Source organism: Eumetopias jubatus, unplaced genomic scaffold (assembly GCF_037043125.1).
Source record: "Eumetopias jubatus isolate StellerSeaLion01/CBP00866 unplaced genomic scaffold, mEumJub1_p1.0 scaffold_7, whole genome shotgun sequence".
Classification (NCBI taxonomy): domain Eukaryota; kingdom Metazoa; phylum Chordata; class Mammalia; order Carnivora; family Otariidae; genus Eumetopias; species Eumetopias jubatus.
This window is the reverse complement of record NW_028274813.1, coordinates 121,666,440-121,687,698: the sequence shown is the minus strand read 5'-3', so window position 1 is coordinate 121,687,698 and position 21,259 is coordinate 121,666,440. Positions and strand designations below refer to the sequence as shown.

Sequence of the window (21,259 nt, the reverse complement as noted above, 5' to 3'; positions counted from 1 at the left end):
CTCAGGGCATGCGGGGCGAGGAGGAAAGCATCTCCTGATTTCCACCTGAAGCCAAGGTTAGTGCTCAGCGCCTGCCAGGACGAGGCAGGGTGGCTCAGGTGTCCAACACACCCACTGTATGGGCACTGCCCAAAGGCCACTTACAGATGCTCCCACTGCAGAGCGCTCTTCAGGATTTCTCCCTGAGAGAGAACTCCTGCCCTTAGCACTGCTGGCACCCAACCCACACAGGACACAGGCAAGGTTGTTGTCCAAGGTTTATTGAAGATATTACAGCACAGCAGAAAGATTCAAACGGCTCCACGTGGTGTTTTGAAATTCATCCCAACTGTAGGCTGAGTGACCTGCAGGTTGGACAGACTGCCAAAGTCCTAGAAAAACAACAAAATAGGTTCAGTGTGGCTATATTGGTGAGATCTGTGCTGAAAGTCCCGGGAGCACTGCCAGGCCATGCCTGTCTGCCTCCCCTAGCTTGGGGTCAGGTTGGCAGGACCCTGCAGAAACACAACAGAGGCCTTCTCCCTGCCCCAGAGCAATAAACTCACAAGGGAGCCTACTTGAGATCTGAAGGCACATACACCCCAACACCCAGACAAGGGTGCTGTCCTGTACACTGTAGGATTTTTAGCAGCATCCCTGGCCTCTATCCATTAATGTCTGCTAGTATTCCAAGCTCTGACAACCAAACGTGTCCGGACATTACCAAATGTCCTGAAGGTCAAAATCTTGTCCTTTGAGAATCACTGCTCTAAGGTCACATACAGTTCCATTTCCTTTCCAGGGCCTGACACAAGTAGGAAGCATCACTAATGCAACTGCCAAGGGCCTGCCACATACCTGGAACTTAACGTCCCTCCCATTTTATCCTCAAAAACCAATTTTATAGTTGAAACTAAAAAGTTGCATTGAAGACTGATTATTTCTGGAGAAAATTATCCACAACAGACTTCAGCTATGCTGGTAATGTTTTTCTTAAACTGGCTGGTGAGTACATTGAAGTTCATTGTTCATTACCTCTCACATTTCATGGTCATAAAGAAGAAAAAATGAAGTTGCTTCAAGTCACTGTGTACTGGACTCTGAAGCCATGCTGCCTTCACCAAACTATGTACCACTGCAGAGAGAAGCCCCATGAAGACAGCTCAACTATCTGGGAAGTATGGGGAAAGCAGAGCACAGTTCTTTGGAGTGGTCAGCATATAGACGCACAAGGAGTGAAGTCCCCGAGTGAAGGCATGAAGAGTGAAATGAAAAGACAATCAGAGCTGGAACCGGGGAGGCAAATGTGAGGAGCAGCCACAGAGGCAGGAAGCAAACAGGAGAGAAGGGAGGAAGGTTGTCCTGGAAGTCATGGGGGAATGGTCATGGCTTCCGGAACTCTCTTCCTGTGGAGGGCCATCTCCACCTTCAACTAGCTAACCCCATTTTGGAGGCAGCCTGTCCAGTGGTTAGCAGTGTAGACGGAATTCCCAACCCTGCCACCCATTAATCTTCAAGTTACATTTCCTCAGGTAGGAAAAGTAGGTAACAGGATGTGCCTCTCGGGACACAGTGAGGACAAAGGAAATGTATGAAGAACGTAGCTCCTGTTACTACAGACAGGAGAAAACTACAGATGGTCCTCGACCAGAGATAAAGTCCTCCTTTAGGAACTCAGGCAACACTTACCAAGAGTTTCAACATTTCCTTAGTGTCAGGGTCTACTTCAATGATCTCCTGATCCAGGGCTGAGACCTAGAAGGAACAGGGCAGGCCCCCAAACAATCGGTGGGTCATCTCTCACTCTCTGCACGCTTCTCCAAGATTCTTCAACGAGAGATAACAGGGTGGCGGCCGGCATCCCCCAAGGTGAGCAGTCTGCTTAAGAATTCCAGGTCCCGGGGCGCCTGGGTGGCTCAGTTGGTTAGGCGACTGCCTTCAGCTCAGGTCATGATCCTGGAGTCCCAGGATCGAGTCCCGCATCGGGCTCCTTGCTCAGCAGGGAGTCTGCTTCTCCCTCTGACCCTCCTCCCTCTCGTGCTCTCTCTCATTCTCTCTCTCTCAAATAAATAAATAAAATCTTAAAAAAAAAAAAAAAAAAAAAGAATTCCAGGTCCCAGGGATCTGCTCTTCTGCTTCTACCTCTGCAATTCCCTCGTTTACACCCAACCAGTCTGCACAAAACCTCCGCAGGAGGCGAACAACTCAGGAATGCTATGCTAAGGCAAACCATGAAACGCACAGCATCAAGGGCTCCGCTGGGAAGAACCAGAAGGGACCTCAAGGGCCCCAGCAGGGCAGAAGGGTCGATCACACAGGCAGATGAGTTTGGGCACTACAGCTGGCGGGGGCGGGGTGCTCTATGCATAAGAGACCCCCTTCCTCAGACTCGCCAGAGGGACCTCTCAAGGCTCTCAGCACCCTGCTGCTCCACCTTTGAGGATGAGCCAGACCCCGCAACTTTACCTCGGGCACGTAATTATCCCTCCTTTCTCTCTCCTCCTCCTGCAGCTTGATGGAGATGCCTCGCACCGGGCCCCTCTGAATCCGCTTCATCAGGTGTGTGACATAGCTGCAAAGGACACACGGCCACGAGCACCGTGAGGCCGCGGACGCCGCAGGGACAAGGGCCGGGGCTCCGCCCGGGCGCACAGAGCGGCTCACCGCAGCCCGCCCAAGCCGCGAACCCTCCCACCCCGCCCGGCCGCCTCCCCAAGCCCCCGACGCGGCCGCGCAGGGAAGCCCGCAGCGCGCCCCTCCCGCGCCCCTCTCCGCCAGGCCCGCCAGCTCACCCTGCGATCTTGTTGCGGAGCTTCTTGCTGGGGATGATGGCGATCTCCTCGCACACGCGCTTGTTGGTGTGGAAGTCGTTGCCCAGGCGCGTGTAGTACTTCTCAATGATGACCCGGGCCGCCTTCTTCACGGTTTTGGTGCGGACGCGGCCCTGCGGGTGGGAGAACACAGCGTCACCCGCGAGCCGGGACAGCCCTCCGACGGCGGCGGGGTTCGCGGGCTGTGGCTGAGCCCGGGACGGGAGGAGGGCCGGCCGGGCAGCGCCGGAGCGCGGGGCTCAGCGCGGAGGCCAGCGGCCCGCGGAGGCCGGGGGCGCGGGGCTGCCGCGCCCCTCCTCGAGGGCTGGAGGCCGCGGAAAGCAGAGGATGGAGGACGATTGTAGGAGACCGAGGCCTCGGGCCAAGATACCTACCATGTTGGCGGGTATAGTAAAAGAGGAAACAGGAAACACAAGCGAGGCCTATAAAGCGCGGCCAGAAAGGCGCTTCCGGCTAACCCGGGACAAGCAGAGCCGAAGCGGGTGCTCCACAGCGACCCCTGGCGCGGCGGGGCGGAAGTGCAGGGGGGCCTGCCGTCACCTGGCGGGCGGGGCGAATTCCTGGCCCGCCTCCGCGCCCCCCCCCCGCCCCCGCCCTGGGCGCAGCTCCCGCTCCCCGCCTCTCCTAGCGTTCTGTCGGCCCGCTTCTTCTGCTTCTTGGCTCTGAGACAGGATCATTCGATGTGCCCTAGACTAGAAGGGATGCACGGAGGGAGGCTTTAGAGTCCTTGGAACGGCGATTCGGGAACGAGGAAAGGTAAGGAGGTAGATGGTGCCCCGCCCAGGACCCCCAGCCTCAGGGACTTGCTTTTCTAGCCTGGGGGAGAAGGGCGCCACTGGGAGACGCTTATCCCGTTTCTTCCAAGTCTTTGCTCCAGCGTCACCTTAGCAGAGGGGCTTTCCCTTCTATCCTTTTTAAGCTGCTTGTCATGGTGACTTGCCTTAGTTTCCTCAACTAAGGGTGAGCTCTACCACAGGAAGGGCCGTTTTGCTTCGCTAGTCCCCAGTGCCCCCGACAAAGCAAGCTCTCAAACGTGGAAGCAGAGGGCCCAGTTCGCCTGCAGCGCTCCCAACCCAGTACTGGGGCACCTCCTCCAGCCAGTACAGGCTTCAGGCTGTTGCTGCCGCACCCATCCCCAAGCCAGGCCTTCTGAAGCCCAGGCTGGACTGGCCACGTTGCAGGGGTTCAGGGGCACAGGGCTGGGCCTCATCCAACTCACTCTGGTCACCTTGGCCAGGGCCATCAGACTTTGAACTGACTGGGAATGGAAGGAGGACAGGAAGCCCTCTACCTGAAAGTGGCCCCTGGACAAGATGGGGACGGAGGGGAGGAGAGACGCCTCTGCAGGAAAAAGGAGAAAAAGCGGAGACCAAAAGGGACGCTCACGCTCCTCTGAGGGAGTTGCAGGAACTTATTTTATCAGCAAACTTCCTGTCCAGCATCTGCCAGCCAGACCTCGAGTAAAAAGATGAGTGAGGCCTCTCCGTCTTGGCTGAAGGACTCCCCCACCCCCTCCAACAGGAGTTCTTACCCCTCTCACCAGAGGGATGCTTTGCTGTGCCACGTTCCCTCTACCTCAGACTCAAGTGGAATCCAAAGGCTCAGTCCGGGCACTGGGCCCAGGCACAACCTACCTGGAAAGAGCATCGTCGGACCCTCTCACAAATCCTGGGAGCCTGTGACAGAATCCAAATTAACAGGGCTCTCTGAAGAGCAGCAAGTAAATTTCTCCCTTAGAAAGGAACTGGCTCAAGCACAGGTGAGTCCAAGGCAATGGAAAGCCTTCCGAGAAAGCTTGGGAGAGCTTGAGAACAAGTGGCCTGAGGAGCTGTGCCTCCAGTTTCTCCAAGCTGCGTCTGGAGCTTTGAGAAGTGTAAGCATGACGGCTTTTTATGCCTGGAGCAAAGCTACCCACCCGCCAGAGAGGCGTCTCTGAGGTGCATTTGACCACAGAAGTGACCAAGAAGTACTGACAGGGGCAGATCTCCCCACGGCCCCACCATCAACCTGGGCTGGAATCCCATCACAGAAAATCCAAGGAAACATGAATTTTTACTCTCAAGTCTTATTACCCTACTGCCCCTTGGCTCCCACACCACAGAGAGAGAGACAGACGAGAACTCTGCTGCAACGTGTTTATTATGTGCCAAAAAAACTACACCACAGCTTACTCCACACATCTGTAGGAGAGTGCAGTCTTGCCTGCATATACTACAATGAGGTAGAGACTTCACACACAGCTTCACAAAACCCACAGAGTAGCTGGGATATGCAACAATGCAACGTCAGCTCAGCAGGAGGGAGGGGGGGTTATGACACTGGTTCTTTGGCACACAGCTTCCCAAAGAGGGGCAAGTAGGTTTTTTGTTTTCTTTTTTTTAAAAAAAGAAGAAAGAAAAAGTCAAGTTTTCAAATTCCAGTAGCATTTCAGTGACTGCAACTGTTGCTTCATACACTTCTCAAATGAAAGAAATAAGGGAAGGGTACTTGTCCCCTCTGAGAGAAAGGGCTCCTGTGAGCCTTCATCTGCCCCCACCAAAAAGCAGCCCTTTTTTAGCTCAGTTACAAAAGAAAAAAAAGTCCTGTGACTTTGTGATTAAAAACTTCTATCAACCCTCCCCCCCACATAAGTGCAACTTAAGAAGGTGCAATAAACCATTTAAAACTATATACAGCAGCCGCTCAAATACCGTTTATCCGGTCCAGTTTCAAATCCAAAAAAATTTTTTTATTCTTGGTTGCAAATGCCTTGATTTGCAACTGTGAGAAACAGTGACCAGCAGTCCCCCAGACACAAATTTGCTATAATGTTAAAAGCTGCCAGGAAAGAAAAAAAAATCTCTTGTTCCAAACGACTTAAAAACTGTTTTAAGGAGTGTAAAAAGGAACCGGTAAAAACCCTCGAGCGTAAAATATGAAATATGATTTTGGTTTAAATGAAGAGCAAAGTCTCCTTGTTGTTTACAGTAAAAAACACCAGCTGAACACTCAGTTTATGCCGTTCAGGTGGGGGTTAAATAAATGGAAAGGCACTGTATGGCAACTGCAAGAATGAAACCAACGAGACCTGCGCATCACCACCATCAGTATTGCAAGGAATGTAAAAAAGCGCTTTTAATAAATAAACCTAGATGTAGGCATCGTGTCAATACCTTCCGGACACGTAGTTCTTTTTTGCTTTTCATCGGCAAAATGAGGAACTAAAATCTGGGAAAACTACAGAGTCGCTTGGAGGGTGAGCCAGAGGGTCCTTGCCCTGGCGCACCCCCTGAAAACAAAACCCGACAGAACTCATTGTGCATTAATTAGTGCAGAAACAAAGACAGATTCAGCAAGTGCAAAGGTGACTACGATTTTCCCTTGTCCTTGGGAAGCCAGCTCCCTGGTCGCCAGGGGCAGGAGGGTGCAGGCGGCTGCCTGACCTGCCAGCCTTGGGCGCCACAGGCCACTGGGCACGGCCTGCCCCTCTAGCTGGCGTCTCGGTTCTTCTGGTTCCGCATCAGGGGGCTGTGGTGGCGCAGGCCCTCCATGCTGTGCCGCCAGTGCCAGCAGCTCCGGCAGAAGTATTTGAAGCACACCTGGTTGGGGGAGGAGGAGGAGAGAAGCCATATCCGCGTCAGACCGGAGGGGAGGGGGGCCTGCATGAGCTGCCTGCTCTGCTGGAGAGGGAGCAGGGGTTCCCGGCGGCCTCCGTGCAGTCAGAAGGCATGGTCTTGGGGAACGTCCTCCCTGCTGACAGAGGCCTGACCAGCCGTGGCAAACCCACTATGTGCCCAACTCAAGCAAACGTGAGGGGTTCCTACTGTGCAGAGACAGAGCCAGCTGCCCGCACGCTCTCCTACCACCAGGGCTGCTCGTAGGTCCTGGCCCTTCTCACCTCCTACAGAGCAGCTGCATCAGATGGCTGCTAATTTAGGAGACCATTCAAAGATAGCGGCTACACGTCCTAATGCTGGGCAACACGCCTTCATCTTCACACTAAGTGAGGAGAGGCAATGGGGTATGCCCCACAGTCTGGTCCTACCTCTGGCTGGCCGTGCAACCTCAGCCAGCCCACCAGCCTTTGAACAACTGCCTGAACATGGGGTTCATCTGTGAACAATAGGGACACACAGAAGTCTGCTAGAAGAGGCTCAGCAGAGAGATACCTGTTCTGGGCTTTGCCCAACAACCCAAATTTACTCACACCCTCCCTTTGGAGCCTCCGGTTTAACTTTTACCTACCTGGAGCCTCTGACCCTGAGCAATAAGCACCACTGCAAAAAAAACCAAGCATGGTTGACTGCTAGTGTCTGAACAGGCCCCAAACCTCCCCTAACTCTTGTCCAAGTGTACCAGGCCAGCCACTTGGACACCACTTGGAAACTTGTCAGAAATAAGGAATCTCAGGTTCCACTCCAAACCCACGGAGTCAGAATCTGCATTTAAACATCCTCAAATGTGTGTTTTAACATATGAGAAACACTGCCCAAACACACCCAGAGCCTGCTCCCACCACCCAGGAACATTCAACAGAAAGCTGCCCACTTCTGACAACTGTGGATAGAAACCAGGTAAAAATATCAAGAGTCCAGAGGCTCACAAGTGAAGAAGAGGTCCTTGAGTAGGGCAAGATCAATGGGGAAAGGCCTGAGTTAGAACTACTGTGCCTGGCTCAGAGGTGCTGCTGACCATACCCACCCAGGTTCCTTCCGTCCACAAAGACATCCTGTTGGCGGTCGTGCCACAAGCAAGGGGAAGGCCAAGGTATCAAGACTTAACAGGCTTTCCCAAGGGCTTGTTTCCCCTGGTCTGACCATCAGGGAACATGACTGCTGCCTCCTTTGTGCTTTCTTAGACAACCCCAAGAGCACCAACCTAGAGACAAATGTGGCATGACAATTTTTAATTGAGGGCGGGGACTTCCTAGACATCTGAAGTGCCCAGGGGACTTACCTGATCTCGACAGAAGAAAGGACCAGGCTGAGAACTGCAGATATGACACAGAGAATCTTCCAGGTAGGGGTCAATCTGAACCTACACAAAGGGAAAAACGAGAGAATGAGTGGCTCTTCCCGCCAGGAGGCCAAATGGGCCAGAAGAGAAGGGACATTACTGAGATATACACAGGAGTGCAGGACATCTCACTGTGAAGGAGAAGATACAGGCAGAGTACAGAGCCCCGAGGGCAGATGCACACACCACGCAAGGCCAGACTGGCAGGCAACAACACACATCACTGCATCTGCATGGGTTTCTCAGCAAATTAGATGCCAGCATTCGATCACCCAGCAAAAGGTAAGTGTTCAGAGGATGCAGGTCAGGTTGGAGAATGGGAATCCAGGGTGCCCAAGCAACGCTGGTCAAACACCCAGTGAGCAGACACCTCACATACTGAAGAGGCTCCACAGTCCCAGCTCCCCTCCACCTCCCTCCTGAGCCTGCCACAGCCAGGCCACGCCCAACCCCAACCTCACTTGGCCCACAAACGGCTCCAACCTCAGGCCCCCCCTGGCTAGTGAAGACCCAGAGTAAGGGTACAGACCAGCGCACTCACCTTCTTGGTGAACTTGGTGGTTTTGATCTCCACAAAAGCAGCGCTAACTGCTTTCAGGTAACTACGTTGGTTATTGAAAGTCACACGACCAGACCCTGGGAACAAGAGAACAAACTTACCCTCTAGCCAAATTCTCCCAAATGCTACTGTCAACACTCAGGAAACTCTGTTTCTAGACCAGGGCTGTCAGATAGAAATGTCATGTGAGATACTTATGTAATTTTAAGTCTTCAAGTAGCCACATTTAAGTGAAAAGAAAGTGGTGGAATTTTTATAATATAATTTACTTAACCCAATATATCCCAATATTACCATTTGAACACATGGCACTAGCCATGTTTTAAGCATTCCGCCGCCCCATTTATTAAACGATGTAGTTATGCAAACTGCGGTGGCACAGACCACTCAGGAGCGGGGGAAGGATTTGCGGAGTGAGATGGGGGCAGGCAGACTCCTCTGGTGCACAGGCAGGGTTAAGAGTGGGAACCAAGATGCACAGAGAACCCCTCTCTGAAGGGAGGGCAGCAGGCAAACCCCTCCTGGCCTGGAGGCACTCCGGAGATCTAGCAGAGAAGCCAAAAGACGACTCATCCTGCCAAACGCTACCTCTGCCCCCCAGCCTCCAGTCCCTGTTCCCAGCCTGCCGTGGAGCACCGATGAGCACATGGTGCTCCTTCCCAACCAGATTCAGTGTGGGTGGGCAGAGTAAGCATTTGGGGAGGTCGGTTAGCCATGCCTTGATCACACAGTTCAGGCTTTGCTCCACCTCCAAACCCCACCACCAAGATTATTCTGCTATGGCTGAGGAATGAACCTTCATTCTCGGCAGGGGGGGGCGGGGGCTGACCAAAAAGCCCAGCAGTTAGGGCTGCTGACTCCCCTCAGCAAGGATGAGGGCACAGGCCATGACCACACTCTGCTGCCAGAGTCACCTGGCATCATCCTTCAGCCTAACCTGGTCTCTGGCCCTAGACAGGGCCACTTTTCAAGAACTCTTAATTAGACAACAGGCAAGTTCAGGGAGGTCCTGGCCTTTTAATGAAGTATTATCTGTTGTCATTGGAGACTGGTTTGGCTACAAACTCTGAGCTTCCAACCAAAGTTCTGGTCTCACTTTCACCTCCTATCGCTTCCCATGATCTCCTGTCACTTCCTCCCCCTTCGTGGGAGGTGGTGGGAGAGGGGTGGGTGCAAGGCGCAGTACCAATGGCTTATCTAGAAAACGATGCTATGCTGCTGGTAGATGCTGATCTGCAGACCTGGGTCAGGCCTCCCTCTCCACTCCCGTGGGAAGTATTACAGTCTCGGTCTAGCAAGGTCCCAGGGGCCACCAAGCTTTCCCACAGAAGTGGGACACTTACCAATGGGATACTTGTGCTTATCTGTGTCAATCCCCGCGTACACCACTCCACCAAATAGGTCGTTCAAGATGGCTGCCAGGGCCTCGGCGTTGAGCATCCCGTGCAGAGCACCGACAAACACCGTCCTGCTGGGGTCGAGTCTCTGAGATGGGCTCCGGACAAAGTTGCTGTCAGCCAAGACCCAGGGGATCACCTGCACCTGGAAACCACCCAAAGGTGTGTGAGCCCTGGCAGGGAGCCAGAGAGAGCCAGGCTCTTGTACCGCGAGGCACATGCTCGGGAGGCGCTCCAACTGGGGATACCAAGGCCCATCCAGTAGGGGCATGGGTGTATTGCCCAGTGCCAGGCACACAGGTACTCAGCAGCCACCTCACCCCAACCAGAGCTGGGTTTCACTGAGTCTGTGTAACTGAAATGGGGAAAACAAGTCGAACAGCAGACTCTCCTCCTGGAGAGCAAGTGAAACAGTCCTGACTGTCACACTCAGGAAGCTAGCACTCTACAACCGTCAGCTGGGCTGTTCCAGCAGAGGACCACAGAGCCACAGAGACCATGGCGTCCCTGGGGCAGGAAGGACTCAGAACCTGAAGGGTAAGAACTGGAAGGACAGAGGGTGGGGTTGCTCGAGGTCCCCCAGTGAGACCGTTACTGACCCAGTGTGCGCACGAGTGGGCGTGTGCCAGGGACAGTGGTAGTAACTGGAGACACGCAGGGCGGATGGCTCACAGGGCAGGGGCTCACCATGTCTTTTGCCTCTGAGTCCCCTGAGCCTACAACCAAATCTGGCATAACAGGCAGAAGACTCCACGAGGAAGTGAGCTGACAGATGCCTGGTGTTTTTGGAAAGTTAATCTGTGAAGATCCAGCAACAATGACGACAACAGCAAAAAGTCTCGAAGCAGGAAGAGATCTGAGGCAGAGGCCACAGCTGAGAGGACAGGTGATGAGGACCTGGAGGTCCAGGTGGCGCTGGGCACAGAACAGGCCAAGACCAAGAAGATTCTTCGACAGAGGAGGCTGCACAAGTTAGACCACCTAGGCCTGGCGGGAGAATGAAGAGTCGGGGCTGAGGGGGTCCAGGCCTAGAAGACCCTGGGATGAGCGCCTGATGGCAGTTACCAAAAAAACTCATTTCACGGGAAGATGAAAAAGTCCATTTTGCTTTTCCACCCCCATGGGGAGAATTACCACCATCTTGGTCTACATCCCAGGGGCCAGCAAGCTTTCCAAGCTTTCTCTTACACTAAGCTCAAGAGTCCAGGATGACAGGACATCCCCACAGGAAGGTGGGGCTCAAGGAGGACATGAAGCTGGAGAGGGGAGTGTGGGTCTGAAAGTGAGAGCAGAGCCACAGGAGTGAGTGGCCGAAGTGACGGGGAGAGAAGAGTCCAACACTGACGGCATGGTGGCAGGGAGGGGACACACAGAAGAGTCTGAGAGGGAGGTCACAACCAGGAGAGCCCAGAGTCAGCGCACCAGAGACAGGCGGGGAATCCCTGCAGGGTGACGGGCTGGGGACAGGAGACAGGGAGGTGCCGGCAGGGGGCACTGAGGAGGGCCAGGGGTCTGGGGTATGGCCGTGGCAGCCTCTCACCACGAAAGCAGGGGACAGGGCGATGGAGCAGGTTAACCAAGTCCTGGAGTGTAATGAGGTGGGAGAGCCACATGAGCCCCACACAGTGAGAAAGGGCAGCCGTGAGGCCGACTTATCCTGCCACTAAGACCGAATGTGAATTAACACCAGGAAACATCTATACAATAAAGAGCCAGCTTTGTTACTTGGATTATTTATTTTATTTTAAATCCAATGTGACCATCTCAGTTTTTTTTCCCCTTTACCCTACAGATTTTAACTGACTTTACTTACTAGAGCAGTTTTAAGTTCACAGAGAAACTGAGCCGCCAGCACCGAGCTCCCACCTTTTCCCTGCTCCAGTGCACACACGGCCTCCCCCACTATGAGCAGCCCTGACCAGAGCGGGGCCTGCGCTGCAATCAGGGAACCTACGCCAGACATCATCAGCACCCGGAGTCCGTGGTTCACTTTAGGGTTTAATCCTGGTGTCTGTTGTACATTCTGTGAGTTTTGACAAATGTGTAATGGCATGATCCCACCACTGGAGCATCACACAGAGTAGTTTCTCAGCCCTAGAAATCCCTTGCTCCACCTATGCATCCCTCCCTCCTCCATAACCCCTGGCAACTGCTGATCTTTTTACTACAATATGCATTGCAAGTCCCCATTTTATAGATGAGGAAACGAAGGTTCAGATATATTAAGTATCTAGTCCAGTATCACAGAAGTGATGTTCTCTGGAACCAGATTTTTAAAAAAACACTGATTCCTGAGCACAAAACTTCCTTTTGACAATTGGTTCTCAGACATCACCCTCCAGGACCATTTGTGGAGCTTGGTCCAAAGCGGAGGTTCTGACGCTCCTCCCAAACTGACTCAGTAAGTCTGAGACAGGACCCAGGAAGGGCCCTGGCAGCCCCAGCAGTGAGGGTCACAGGTGGAGTGACACTGCTAGAGACCCATGATGCTGAGGGCACAGGCACACAAGGCCATGAGCAGAAAAGGCGTAAACACAGAGAAGCATATGGAGGAACGCACATCACTGACGAAGCCCTGGATGGGAGCCAAGAGGTACTCGGTGGACGGTATGGGCTAAGGAAGGATTTACCCACCACAGACTGGGGGGTTGGGAGGCACAACCTGAGGGCAGGATTAGGGAGAAACAGCTGTAGATTGTCAGTTAATTCCAAGTAGAGAAAGCTGCTGTTTTCAATTTCATTTCTGTTTGGGACAGAGGCGTTGGCTAGAATAAGGGCTGGGACATAGTCCGATCTTCACAGGCAGGAGCACACATATACCAGTAAGGCCCCACGGTTTTTTGTTTTTCTACCCTGAGTATTTTGTTGTCCTTACTGTTAACATGGGAGGCGCAGCCTTCTCGTCTCAGGAGGAATGTTCGCCCGAAGCCCGCGTATTCACCCACCCCAGGAAACCCACTGCCTCATGCACCAAGCACCCTGACCCAGAGAGGACATCGTGTTAACCCACCTCCTTGCAGCGCATCCTTCGGCTGGACATCTTGAAATAATATTCACTCAAACCATCTGGGCTCAGCGGGTCATGAGAGCAAGCCTGAAGCAAGGCCCGGACAGACTTCTCTAGTTCGAAGACCAGATACACATACCCTATTTCCAGATAAAAGGAGATACAGCATTAACATCCCTGGGGTGGTTACTCCTCAGCCTTGGTTTTGCAGTAGGGAGTTTCTTCCAAGAAAAATGGCCTCGTGTAAGATAAGATACATGTCTGTTCTACTCCTGGAATGTCTTTCTGAACGGAAGCACCTGCCAGGTCAGATGGCTGGGCCAAGCAAGGGAGAAGCATACCATCTCCCACCCAAGGGAGGGAAAGGACAAGGTGGGACACAGGATCCCATCCTAACCACACGGCTCTTCATCCCAGAACACACAGCATGTTCTGGGCAGCAGAGCCAGGCTGTTGTGGGGCAGGGAGGACGGCAGGCCTGTGGCCGGTCTGCTGGGGCACGGAGGTATTGCTTTAAAAGCCTAGTTAGACCACTGGTTCAGTTCATCGGAACATTTTCAGTGAAGATGGGGCAGAGTGAAAATAGCACCTGCTCCTTTCTACAGGGAGGGGATCTCATTTCAGACCAGTGAGGAATCAGATGCTTGGTCCTCATTCCTGCCAACTCCAAAGGGATCTCAGAATTAGGTCAGGCAACAATATAACTGGGCAAGAAAGGCAGGCAAAGGAAAGCTTTCTGAACGCCTCATTTCGAGAGGAAAGTAGCTGCCGGGGTTTGGGTTTGGAGGGAAGTGCACAAGGAAGTTGCACACAGCAAGATTCACAGGCAGCTGACTGCAGTGTAAGTGTGGACAGAAGGAACATTAGCTCAAGGAAGCAGAGGGATGTGCTGGGTTGGAGAGGAGTGCCGACAGCTCAAAGTTCTGTGCTCTGGAGTGCCCAAACCACATTACCAGCATGCAGCTGGGACAGCCCAGCATCCCTCAGTGCAATTATGTACTAGGGAGGGGAAAAAAAAAGCTCCTACCATGTCTGTATTACCTTTAGGCATATTACCTTTGGGAGGACACCGGGGGTGCTTGCCATCCTTACCAGGCCACTCCACACTCAGAGAGCCAAAAACACGGAAGGTGTTAACCAATCCAGCTGCAGGAAGATGGAAAAGAATGGTGGAAACTGAGGGACGTCCCCTGCCCAGAAAGGCGCAAGCACAGAACCACTCTTCTCCCAGACTTCTTTCACCTTGACAAACCACTCAGAATTGACCTTGGGTCTAGTGACAAGCGTCAGCACCAGTCACAGAAGCAATATGGGCATTTATGAAATGCACCCCTGCCCCCACTCCTGTAACACCCTGTGCCTGGGCCCAGCCTCAGCCCTGGCTTCAAGTCCAAGTTTAATGCTCTTGAGAGACACGCCCACTTTCAGTGCTCAAAGCAGCAGGTCTCAGAGGCAGCTCACCTTCCGTAATATCCCAAGGAACACCTCCTAGGAACACCTTGCAAGAGTAGATAGGATTCTTGTAGTTCCGGGGAGGAAGCTGGCCACTCCAGGTACAGGTGGCTTCATTCACAGCTTTGGTGGACGACAAAGAGAGAAATGGGTCAGAGGATCAACAAAGTCACTGATCTTTTCTGGGATGAACTTATCCAGGAAGAACTAGACAGGACATGGCCCCAGCCTGGCTGCCCGGGAGGACATCCATGAGTATTCTGAAAGGCAAGAAACCTTACCCTTCAACAAACCAGTCAGCCCAGTGTGGCAATTCTAAATCACTAATTCTGCCTCCACTAAAACAGAGAAAAAGAGCAGAGCAGATGTGTAGGGTAAAAATGATCACAACCCAAGCCTTTTTCAAACAGGTGATTGATAAGCTAACCACAAAGCAGCTTTACCTAGTCATGGCTTACAATACTAATTAATTTAAATTTCTAATTACTTTTAAATCAACAAAGCAATTTTGTATACAATGTCCTACAGGCTTTCTGGCCCAAACTGGCCTTCTCCCCAAATGTTCCAATGAGGAACATTCTACTGTTTTCTGGTCTCCACTCTGAACTCAGTCTCAGAAGTCAGAACACTGCCAGCAAGAACCAGCAGGAGCAACCCAACAAGACAAGAATGTCTCCACCGTTCCCCTACTCAGAACCACGTCCCATCACTGCCAGAGCTAGCTTCATAGCACCTGAACAGACACTGGGCCTTCCTTGATGCCAACCCTGTTAGAGAACAGATTTCCCCGCAACCACCCTGCTTCCTATTTATACCAAATGCAAGTTTGTCTAAACCTACTGTGAAGTTATCTCTGACTCAAACACCTCATTAGGAAACCCTTTCTGCTGTACAGAGTAGAAACCATCTTCTGTTTGGCCATTCTGAAAACTTCTAGAGGCCTCTCTGTTCTTGGCGTCCAGTTTGGCCTTCGGCCCATCTCATCAGTCTGTGCCTTTCCCGATCAGTGGGGACTGACTAGTCCTTGCCCATTTTAGTCCTTCAGCACTGGGGCAGAGAGCCAACGAAACCAACCATCACGTCCATCCAGGACAATGACGTGGAAGCTCATTCCTTAAAAGGCACAGGCCCAATGTATTGCTGTGCCAAGAACTTGGGTACCATCAGCAATATTTTGCGAACAAAAACATAAATCAATATAAGGGCCTCATCCAAAAGCAAGGTAATGTCATTTCTTAGGCAAACAATGGCACTCGTACAAACATGAGTTGCCAAAACCATTAAGTGAACAGGGTGTCAGAAATATCAGGAGAATGAGATCAGGTCCAGCTCTATGATGGGAAAGATAGACAAACTGAAGCCTACAAAAACAAACGGATGGAGAAACTGAACATTCACTTAGTCATCAACTCCAGAACCTTGGAAGAGCAGGCAGTGAGCATCTCCCTGAAGCTTCGGTGTCCCAACTTACTAGTAAGACTCCTTTACTTCCAGGTACCGGTATAAGATGAGGAACAGATTCAATACGTGTTTAGGAGAACTTAAATGACAGAACCTAAGGGTTCCTGAGAGACCAGGACATCCCTTACCTTATAGGCTGACACAGAGACCACCTACCCCACAGCGCATCCCTGAGTAGACCAATCAGAAAGCCTCGGGGAAGAAAGCTCCAGCATGGGTTATGTCTGACAGGTCTCTGAATTAGAAAGGGGAGAGGTAGACAAAATCCTGGGCATCACTTCTAGGGTTTCTCCTGAATACACCCACCCGTGAAAGAACCAAAAGCAACACTCATACACAGCCGACTTCCACGGAAGAGCACAACAGAGAGGTGGGCCCGACCCCGTACGGGCACAGCCTCTTTCCTCTCTGCTCAGCCGCAGAGAAGTTCCTGAGTTTGTCCCATTAGCACACAGAACGGACCACAGACTTCACCACACAACCAACTCCCCTTCTGGACAGTTCACCAGTCTGTGAACTAAAGTCACTTACTCCCTGTGCCCAGAAGGAGGCCTCAGGCCCCAGGCATGGCCACGGCCACACTCACCTGCAGCTTGCCGGTGCAGCCTGGCCTCTCTCTCGATGCTGAAGGGGTCCTTGGGAGCTTCGAGGAGGTCCCAAGATGGCCACACAGAAGCTCCTGGCCATCTCTTGGATGCACTGGTTGGGGAGGGGCTGACCGCAGCAAGAGCAGCTTGCTCTTGGTCCATCCGGGACCCAACCCCCATCTTTAAAGGGTCTCTGGGACCACCCCCCGTCAGAGACAGGAAGGGCAGGGGAGGGGAAATGCGAAGGCTGGACTAGGGGAGGAAAAAGGAAGATACAGGTTTTTAAATGACAGTTTTGTTATAAAAGTAATAATCACATTCTATATAGAAATTATACCATTTAGCTCTGATATTCTTTTATGTATTTTCTTCCTATGCATTTTTATTAGCTGTCCTTATACTAAAATTTAAACAAATCCTTTCCTCCTGAACTCAACATTTTTTTTCATATTTCCCAGTCTTCATGATCATTTTTAATTAATTTATGATAATCTATTTAGGGAACAGGCTACATTTCACTAACCTATTCCCCTACTGTTAAACATTTAGACACATTTCAAGTTTTCAGGATTATAAATACAAACTGTAAGGTATAGCTTTTTCTTACTTTGTGTGGGTTTTTTTGGGTCCAATTCCTAGATGTAAAACGCCAAAATGCTTTCTAGGAGGGTTCTGCTTTCTATCAGAAATGTAGGAGAGTGTAGCTTTCGCTATAAGCTTATGTCAAAGCTCTAAATTTTTACTAACTTAGGTGGGTAAAAATGATTCCACATTATCAAAAAAACACAAACTAGTTAGTCAGAATATTTCCTATAAGTTCAAATACTGCCTCTATTTCCCTCTTCTGTGAGCTGTCTACCCTTGGGGTTGGGTACCTAAGAAAATTCTTTCAACAAAATCCCAAAATATCAAAGCTAGTTATGAGGTAAATTTCCAAGACTGAGCCCCATCTGAGTAACATAAGTAGGACCAGAAGCATTTTAGTAAACTGAAGTCCGGAGAATCAAAGGGACCTGCTTGTGGTCCCCCTTCTGGAAACGTGGCCGAAACAGATAAAACCAACAAGCAGTGGGAACACCAACGCCAGGTTTCGTATTCTAGGACAGGCTGACAGGAGACCAGGTGGGTCCTAAAAGGTCATGCAATGGATGAGAAACGAACCACATCCAACGCTACCAGTCCTGGATACAGAAGAGAGGAGGGTAGGAAAAGCTGCCATCGTATTCACTCAGCAGGCGGCTGAGGGGGTTTAGCAGTAGAGAAAGTCAAACCTGAAATTGTATTTTATCTCAGGATGATTTCTCACTGCCATTCCCATGTATTTACTTCTCCTGTCCCCGATCCCTCATCTATTCTAATCCACCCACCAATTCTACTTAGCGCAGGTGCCGCTCCTGTCACACATGGCTGTGAAGAAGGAGCATGTGGCACATAAAGTAACTGAGTTCATACATTCATCATGGCCTCACATGGAGAGGTGGCATGGGTCAGTAAAGAGACTAGAGGAGCTACAGTCAGTCTGATCTGGATTAAAATCCTAGCTTTAATAATGACTAACATGTGATTTTTACTTCACTTAGAAATCTTGAGATAACATATGCAGAGGTACATGAACAGTACTGTTTCAAGGCTCAAGAAAACAACCAAACAGATCAAGAAAGAGAACAATGCAGGACTCCCATATTAACTTTTGAAATTATTTCTCAAAGCCCTTGAAGTAACTTGTAAGAGGAGAGTCCGCTGCCTGAGTCCTGAAAGGTACTGCTCAGTGAGTATATAAGGCATCATCTCCTCTATGGTAGGTGAAGGTTCTCTATACCGATTCCGTCATTCCACCTCCCACCGGCACTCTGATGGACACGCTTCCCACGGCACGCTCCCTCACCCTGCCCACCTCACTCCCCGACAAGTTACATACAATCAAATCTGAGAGATGATCCGATCCAGAACTGAAGCCACTGGTGTCCGAGTCAGAGGGGCTGCTAGAACGGGAGTCCAAGATGGGCCGGGTGTCCAGGCGGGATCCTCTAACTGAGGGTGCTGGAAACTTGTCCACCAAGTCAGATCCAAGGGGGTCCAGAGGCAGGAAGCTCAAGGGGGGTTTCCCCAGGACATTGCCCAGTGGGTTGTGAAGCATGCTCAGTACTAGGAAGAAAAAAAAAAAAAGAACGAAGTCTCACGACCTCTTCGTTTTCTTCCCAAACAACAGTCCTTCCCTTTCCTCCCACAGCTGCCCGAGAAGATACACAAAGGCACAACCACCGAAGCACAACAGAACCACAGGGAGGGTGTAACGAGGAGACGTCCAACACCGCCCGTGGCCAACTAGGGCCCGTTAGAGGCAGTTCCAGGACGGCTTTCTGAAGACCAGAGTTCTTGCTGCAACAGCAGAACAGCTCTCCGCCACCCAAACTTAAGGGTCAGTGCCAGTATTTGGGGAAACTGTGCCAGCAGGAACGCTGGTCACAGCTACTATCAATGTCTGGATACACACGTCCTGCTGCCTTAGGAGACACCTTCAGCACAATTAGGAAGCCCAAACCACACTCCTTCCTTACTGCCTGCCAACATATTTATTCAAAGAATTCCCACCTTTCTAACACTATCTAGAGCTCCAGGACAGAATTTCATGCCACGCCCCACAAGTCTGATTCAACACAAGCACGCCATCTCCTCTGCAAAGCTCCCTCACACAAAGTGCTTGCAGATACAGACTCTCTGCTATTCACTCCTGAACTTCAGACACTGAGGGTGGAAGGACAGTGTGGTTAAGCCCACTCTGGCTTAAGACGAACCTGGGCTGGAACCCTAGGTCCGACACCACCTCTCTGGCTGTGTGCCCTGCAAAGCTTGTGGAGTCCTCATTTTCTCATAAGGTCTCGAGTGGAATAGCAACTATTTCATAGCTTCATCGGCAGGGTTCAGTAACGAAGACAGCAGATGGACAGTGCTCAGCAGAGCAGTGCCCAGCACACAAATATTTAAATACCAAACATCAAAAAAGAATGAAGCAAAGGGGACGCCTGGCAGGTCATGATCCCAGGATCCTGGGATGGAGCCCCGCATTGGGCTCCCTGCACAGTGGGGAGCCTGCTTCTCCCTCTGCCTCTGCTCTGCCACTCCCCCTGCTTGTGCTCTCTGTCAAATAAATAAAATCTTAAAAAAAAAAAAAAAAAAAAAGAGTGAAGCAAAGGCCAGAAGACGTAAGGGAGGTAAAGTGGAAGAAAGGGACATCTTTCCACCCTTGGCCTTGAAGACATAAGGAATCCAAAGGAAAACATGCCTTTCATCCATGAGGATGAAGAATAAAAGGGCTTTGCCATGGAGCATGGCAGCACAAGGGCTAGGGAAGAAGCGTTCACCTGATAATGTTTTCATCGGAAGACAGGGGAAAATGTCCACCTCAATGGCTGTGAGGTGAAACCAATGTACTGTGCAAAGTACTGTGCGTGTGTGTCTCTGTGCGTGTGCGTCTTTGTGTGTGCGTGTGCAGGTGTGCGTGTGTGCGCACGTGCACAGGTGCTCAGTAAGCAGTGGCCATACCTGGCCCCCCTCCCCAGGTCACTGAGTGACACACAGGTAGTCAGAGCTGGCTTCCTCTCAGGTCCTTCGTCGGTCCGAACGCCAGCTGGGGGCTGTGCTCGGTCCAAAGTGGCAGGAACGAACCCCTCCAGGCCTCCCATGCAGTCACAGTGAAAGCACGCTTCGCAGGGCACACACACACGCCATTTGCGACAGAGCGCATGTGCCAGAGGAGACCAGCCTGTCTCCTGTGACCCAAAGATGAAGAGAGGGTGGGTGTACCTTTAACTTTTTAAGTGCAGGGGATATTGTGGATGTGTGTGTTTATTTTATTCTGGTACATATATCCTGGATTCTTAAAGAAACGGTCACACCGGTTTCCCAAGGGGATGTACCACTTTACATTCCTACTGGCACTGAAGAGAGTCTCCGTCCCCTCCACATCCTGGCCCCCAGCTGGTACGCTCAGTCTTTTTCATTCTAGCCAGTCTGATATGCATGTGTGCTGGGGGGCGGGGGGGGGGGGGCGCTGAACCACCTACGGCAAAGGAGTCTGCTAGTTTATTACTTTGCTTTTTAAGAAAACATTCTTTTCACTGGGGCTTTGAAAGCAATTTTCTAAGCATGGGCCCATAACCCTATGCTCAAAGTAAGTGTCTCTCAATGCTTGGATTCTGACATCCACCAGAAATAATCCTTGTCAAACTTCTCAAATACTCTTTGACAAGCCACTGCCTCAGTGAAGCACAAAATCCAAGGCCCTGAGCTCGTGCTCTGAGAAGGCAGGAGGTGTGAAGATTTATTCAAGGCTTCTTCTTGGTGCTGCAAAACCTGGCATAAAAGTGCTGTGAAAATTAGTGGATCATACATATTGGCCTTAAAATGGTACTAATGCCCTAGAGGGCCTCATCTTCCTTCACATTTTACAGAAGTGTAGGGTGCCGAATAACAAGGTATACAGAGCTTTGAAAATCAAGTTTGGGCGTGCAGACTTCACCGTGAAGGTACTAGGCAGATACCGAAGATCTGCTGTGGGGGTGGCTGAGGCGGCTGACAGGAAGGCCCCCCTGCACCCAGGGCCCAGCTGAGAGACTGTGTCTACGCTCGATGGGCCACTCTCTCCACCGGGACCCACACAGGGCTGTGAAGGAGGAAGTGCGTGTGCGTGACAAGAGCTGACGGGAACAGCCGCAGGGCAGGGGAAGGACAGAAACGGGTCATGCAGTGGACGCAGACGCAAACCAGCCATTTCAGCGTGCTGAGAGCTGCAAGTGGGGTGAGGGACAGACAGAAGAAACGGGAGGTGGCGGGACGGTGAACACTGAGCTCTGAGGATGGCAAGAAGCAGGACTGTGACCAGGAGTGGGCCGACGTGGAATGTATGAGAGGCTGGACAGGACATCCATAAGGAGATGAACGGGACCCATGTAACTGGGCCTGTGGTTAAAACCAACAAACACTGAGATCCT

The 21,259-nt window shown here is 51.5% G+C and overlaps 2 protein-coding genes across 2 annotated transcripts in view; both read right to left on the bottom strand.

Moving 5' to 3' along the window:
* Positions 1-243: 243 nt before the first annotated feature.
* On the bottom strand, positions 244-4,457 carry RPS17 (ribosomal protein S17). The gene is given in 9 exon segments (XM_028089422.2): positions 244-371; positions 1,669-1,734; positions 2,446-2,551; positions 2,772-2,923; positions 3,185-3,197; positions 3,199-3,244; positions 3,247-3,340; positions 4,030-4,151; positions 4,445-4,457. Coding segments are annotated over 9 exon segments (693 nt in total). The 3' UTR covers positions 244-290.
* Positions 4,458-4,931: 474 nt separating this feature from the next.
* The window catches only part of CPEB1 (cytoplasmic polyadenylation element binding protein 1), a 75,457-nt gene continuing 59,129 nt past the window's right edge, over positions 4,932-21,259 (bottom strand). Inside the window, exons 3-11 of the mRNA XM_028089423.2 lie at positions 18,187-18,413; positions 16,268-16,520; positions 14,230-14,343; positions 13,825-13,914; positions 12,772-12,908; positions 9,708-9,906; positions 8,347-8,441; positions 7,746-7,826; positions 4,932-6,388 (exon numbers count right to left, since the gene is read on the bottom strand). Coding sequence (XP_027945224.2) covers positions 6,278-6,388; positions 7,746-7,826; positions 8,347-8,441; positions 9,708-9,906; positions 12,772-12,908; positions 13,825-13,914; positions 14,230-14,343; positions 16,268-16,520; positions 18,187-18,413 — 1,307 coding nt within the window. The 3' untranslated portion in view covers positions 4,932-6,277. The remainder of the gene's footprint in view (positions 6,389-7,745; positions 7,827-8,346; positions 8,442-9,707; positions 9,907-12,771; positions 12,909-13,824; positions 13,915-14,229; positions 14,344-16,267; positions 16,521-18,186; positions 18,414-21,259) is intronic.